The sequence below is a fragment of the Haliaeetus leucocephalus genome, unplaced genomic scaffold (assembly GCF_000737465.1).
Source record: "Haliaeetus leucocephalus isolate CR32 unplaced genomic scaffold, Haliaeetus_leucocephalus-4.0 Scaffold76, whole genome shotgun sequence".
NCBI classification, from domain to species: Eukaryota; Metazoa; Chordata; class Aves; order Accipitriformes; family Accipitridae; genus Haliaeetus; species Haliaeetus leucocephalus.
Window position 1 is genome coordinate 903827 of NW_010972512.1, and position 5693 is coordinate 909519.

The 5693-nt window shown below is 42.8% G+C and overlaps 1 protein-coding gene across 1 annotated transcript in view; it reads right to left on the reverse strand.

Annotated features, from left to right (window-relative positions):
• Positions 1–2944: 2944 nt before the first annotated feature.
• The window catches only part of CERS4 (ceramide synthase 4), a 27000-nt gene continuing 24251 nt past the window's right edge, over positions 2945–5693 (reverse strand). Inside the window, exon 10 of the mRNA XM_010580821.1 lies at positions 2945–3285. Coding sequence (XP_010579123.1) covers positions 3094–3285 — 192 coding nt within the window. The 3' untranslated portion in view covers positions 2945–3093. The remainder of the gene's footprint in view (positions 3286–5693) is intronic.

The following is a 5693-nucleotide window of genomic DNA, read 5'->3' on the forward strand; positions in this document are numbered from 1 at the left end:
TGTCCACATCTACTGGAGTCAGCAGATTCATGTCACCCATAATTTTGGGCTAGGATGGCCAGATGCCAGCCTGGGGACCACGTTTTGCCAGTCCTCAATTCGTCCACCACACAGCAGCCTGGGAGCACCAGTAAATGTTCTTTTTTTCATAGCTTACCTGGAGCTGGACACCTCATCTCTCACAGCTGCTTGATAACATTACATGGTGCACACACTGTGTGATGCACGCCTCTTCTGTGCACATGGGGTGATAAAGATACAGGGGAAATAATAGATTCAGATTATGCTGTGCTACCCAGTGCTTCATCTGCTCTGCTGGACTTTTCAGCAGACAAATGACAGTCTTGCCTGCAGGTTTTCTACAACAGCTTCTCTGTGCTGGGGGCTGTGATGCCCTTAGTGTGGAGGGAGCTGATACATGAAATTAATAAATATTATCATAGCACTCATAAGCTTCCCAACACTGGAGGAGACGTAAAGAGAGAAGGTGGAGCAACGCGGGGAGGAGGCCGATTACACACAGAGCTTCTTAAAGAAGCTGCCTTAGCAAGCTGATGGCAAGAAAACGAATTTGGCAGTTGATCTGCCCCAGTGACTCATCGCTGTCATGCTCAGTTCCTCAGCTAAAAGCAGCACTCAGTAGTTCTTAATTGTCCAACAGCTCTCCTGAATGCTTGATGTATCCTTTCACAAGAACCACATTCGCCTCCTAATGAGCTTATCTCAAGCTTCAGGACGACAGCAAAGCCCTGAGGATAAGATTCAGCAGGCATCAACATATGTCTGCACTGGCTTCACAGTGAATTGTGCAGTCTCTGGGAGGCATTCTGCTCCTCGGGCGAGAGGTGCTGTGATTTTACAACAGGGATCTTTCCTAGCCTTCTAAAACCTCATGAAAAAGCATAGTCATTAATTTCTCTCCTCCTATCCTTGCAAGTCCAAAGCATCTCCCTGGTGCTGCAATCTCGGACTTGCCACTGCCCTGGCAGTACCAAGTAACCTGGTCTGCCCCTAGGTCTAATGTAGGGGTGCCCCAAATTGTCCCTTGTTCCAGGGCCAAACACAGGGCTTTTACCTAGTAGGAGACAAATCAGGCAGCTGCAGTTCTCTACTGGCATGGCCAAGTACAGCTGCATGTCCTGGGTATGCAACATCCTCTCATGCACACTGCATGTGTATCGACCTTGGCAATGGCACCCATATGTGTCTCCCTCATCACAATTCCACCTATAAGGTGCAATTAGTCAGGTTACCTCCTGCTAGTTAAAGAAGTAGAAAAGAGACCAGACAATCAAACCTTTCAAAAGTAATTTATAAAGAACATTTACATTCAGTAGTACAAAATGATATATTACCACCGCACCTGAACACATCACCTGCAGAGGAGTGGCAAGATCGTAGATTCAGATTAAGGGAACATGACAGTAGACAGAACATGTACTTCCATCTTCAAAACAGCTCAAGGTTTCAGAGACAAACTATCTTCAGCAAATACAAATTTAAATGATGATGCAAGAACAGATGCTCTCCTCCCAGAGCATGTTACTGCCATGGAATCACCCACGCGGGAACCACTTTTTCCCATCTGAAATTATGCAATGTATTTTGACTGAAACCTAAGATAAGCACATACAAGCTCAGACCAAAGTGCTCCCAGTCACATCTCAGGTCAACTGAGTGGATTGCTGAAAACCATCTTGTCCTTCTATGCTGTCACTTGCCTTTTAATTTTAAACATGTGCACCACCTCTTCAAAGGCATTTCCTTGGTCCATGTACCCCCCCCAGTTAGCATTGGCCCTTATTGGGCACATATAGGGAAGTGTCTGCATGGCCTTGGCAGTCTAAAAGTCCCTGCACTCATTACAATGAATTTGTTAATACTTCAGTTTCATAGATTAATTGACCTGTAAAACAGAAATTAATGTCATACTAATTTAACTCTTTTAAGGGATTACAGAATCCAAAGTCTAAGACTACACAGGGTATAAGATACAGGACACCTAAACAAACTGAATCAGAACTGCATCATGACTTCATGGACTACTGCTTTAAACTTGATATTATTGATACATCTAGGCAAAGGCCCACTAGAGTTAGAAGGCCACATTAAAGCATTATTCCATAAGGTTCAGCAGATCTTCTCTGGGTCCTTTTTCCTCTGAGGATAGGGGAAATGTATTCCCTTCTTGCCACATGCTGACTCTGTAAACATCTCCCACTGTGCCAATCACACTAGGTGAAAATATGAGCACTTAATCAGTGTTGTCTTCTAGATTATCTAGTTTCTTGCCACTTTTCTTCTGACTGTGTTTCCTTCCAAGACAGGTTTAAAGGATTACCTGACAGTTGAGACACAGCTGTCTGGATTTTCCAGCTCTTTCAACAATGATTTGGGTGGGTACTCTCTCTCCAGTCTGGGCTTTGGAGTTCCCACCTTTGTGGCAATAACGCTGACAATAGAAGGGACTGAGATCCATACCATTACAAAACTGGTCATGTGGTGCACAGCAGCATTTCCTTTGAGAAGAAAATGTTTTCTCCTGTGTCTTTCCAAAGCTGTCATTCCACTATGCTTAATTTTAATTTTCTGAGTGTGTATGGGGCACCTGTCTTCTCAAAAGAGGTGTCCCCGTATTAAGATTTGGAGTCTCACACTTACTTGTTAGCCATAATCATTAGTGGCAATGGGCCAGGGCCTCCAGAGGTTGAACAAGGCTAAACAGATTCCTATCAAACAACATTAGGTGGTTAAGACTTGACATTGCCAGAGTTTATCCACCTTTTTTTTTTTTAAAGTATGTTTCAAGATTAACACATTTAACAAGAAGTATGGTACAGTCTAATACAAGTCAAACCACTTTGATCCTTTTCTATCTGCTTCAAGGCTACAACCTATAGTAAGCTTTTATTGAAGAAAGACCAAAAACTTCCTTCAAATATCACTGACTATCAACACTTTGTTTACGGGAAGCAGGAATTCAGCTATGATACTGCAATTGCACTCCATTTTATCTACACAATGAGCAAAACTGTTTCTAAAGACGGTGGACTGGGTTCATTAAAGACCATATCAGAAGCGCATGAACAGTAGCTATCTTTCCTTGACGTGGCCATTGGTGAGATGGGTTCTGTTTTTCAGTGGCTCAGACCCATTCCTCTGGATATAATTGTTGCTTGTGACGTTGCTGAAATATGTGATCCCATTTTGCTCCTTTTCCCTGATCTTTTCTCTTTCTTCGTCCTTGTCGCTTTCTTCTGTGTCACTTCTCATGTCCTTTTCCGTCTACAGAAACATGAAAATGAGAAGGAATACAAACATAGAAGTCTGCACAAGAAGCAGTGCTAGCTGAGCCACAGGCTAAACATTCATCTGCTACTTCAGCCACTTCCCTTTGGCACACAGTTCTACTGTGTCCTTTCAGCTTTTACATCACCTTTGGAAACAGATTCTCTCTGTCTCTTTGATTTCAGTCTCAGTGGAATCCTAGCTGTGATCCTGATAAAAATTAGGAATTATTGTACAGGTTGAGAAGCAGCAGCAAACCACAGATGCCCAGGACTGAGGACAACCGTGTAAGACTGAGGAGATGCATGTTGCTCTTTGGGCATCAGTGTGTGGAAGAAGGATGGGGGGAGGCAGTTAATCAAGCTCTTTTACATTTTCCAAAAGGGACAAGGAGATAGCTTCTGACCATGCTTGGCCTGGGTGGCTGTAGGTTGAGCACACTGCTTTGGACAGTTTGAAAGCATATGCTTTCAAACAAACCAATAGCTTAACACAAAACCACTCAATTCTGATTGCATTCAGTTTTATGTTCAGATTTTTCCTCTTGCTATTGACAGAGAGATCTGTACTCCACTTTTCTACATATTTAATTCATGGCCTTAAAAGGAAGACAAAGAAGAAACAATGTGATAAAATGACAGTTTAGAAAAGCAGCCTAGCACTTGCTGGCTCTTCAGGCTGTTTCTACTCTACAACACAAGATGCCAAAATTGGGGACAAATCAACAGTGTCACACTCCTTGTTGGAAAGAGTGCTCTGAGGGAAAGCAGCAAAGCCATTCTGTGACCTGAGCTTTGGAAACTGCTCAGGGGCATGTCAGTTGCTGCATAAATACCTGTAGACTCAATTTACTCTGTCTGTTCTTCTGGGGATATCTCTTGGATCATATTAAGAAGTCTATTCGATCTGATGCTCTTTCTAGAGATCACTACACCCAAATGCAGACAGGATTTGTTAGAATCCAAACTTGCACTGAATTCAAACTGCCTCCAAGGACAATACAGGTAGCTGCATGAATTACAATGATGTATTTCAGGCTGCCTGTATGAGGGAATGAAACTTGTACTTCAGGATCTAGGCTCAGTTCTAATTACTGAGCATTAGGGGAGATCATGTGAGAAGGTGGTGCAGATGATCCTGTAGCCAGAGAGGAAAACTGGAGATCAGAAAGGCTTATGAGAAGAATGTGAACTGACTGGAGCAAGAATTTCATGGCTCTCAAAAAGGGTAGAATGTCCTATATTCTTGCTGATACTGCTTTGGGCTACTAAATATCATTATTGAAACATATCATTCAGGATGATTTTTCTTTGCTATTCACTGCTCAATATGGAAAGCTCTCAAATATATTTTTGCATCAAATGTGGCAGATGATTTTTAGATAAAATAGGAAAAATTCTGGATACGCTTCAGTATTTTTCTCCCTGATCGTTCATTTCTTTCTAATAAGGCTACCTCATCATTTTACTGTTTACATTTTACCATTACTGTAATAACTGCAATGGTAATTCAGCCCACACTAGACTTAGGAAAAAAATAAAAGGGTGTCTTCAGCTGTGTCTTCATTTTCTGCCCTGTGAAGTTTCTGTTTCCTAATTTGCAAGAAATTTGCTCTGTGCTACCTTAAGGGAAGGCAGATAAAGAAAATGGTGACAATATGGATGAAGACAAGCCTTTAATGCTTGTTCTCAGTTCCCGTAAGACAGAATTCCCCAGTTGGATACTAATAAAACAATTCACCCTGGGCGATAAGGTCAAATCCCACAAGGCACTGACTTGTTACTCCTGGACTGTGTCCTTGGCATGTGGCCAATCTGATGCCAGTAGGTCATGTCTTTGATTTTGTTTATACAGCTGCATCTCAGACATTTATCTAGGGTTGCTCTACAACTGATAGAGATGAACAGCACTACCTGGGTGCAATCTTGAATGGATTATGCTTTGGGCATGTCTGTTTACCACTACTGCTATGAAGAGTCCAGACAGCTAGTTTAGACAGAAATATCTACTCTGTAGACATCTACAGCACTGTAAGACAATCCATACAAAACATGTCTCCCAGGCAGGGACTGGGAGAATGAAGAACCATCCACTGTAGGAGAAGATCAGGTTCAAGTCCATCTAAGGAACCTGAAGGCGCACAAGTCCATGGGACCTGATGAGGTGCATCTGCAGGTCCTGAGAGAACTGGCGGGTGAAGTGGCTAAGACACTATCCACCATATTTCAGAAGTCATGGCAGTCCAGGGAAGTTCCCACTGACTGGAAAAGGGGAAAGACAATGCCCATTTTTAAAAAGGGAAAAAAGGAAGACCCGGGCAACTACGGGCCAGTCAGTCTCACCTCTGTGCCTGGCAATGTCATGGAGCAGATCCTCCTGGAAACTGTGCTAAGGCACATGGAAAA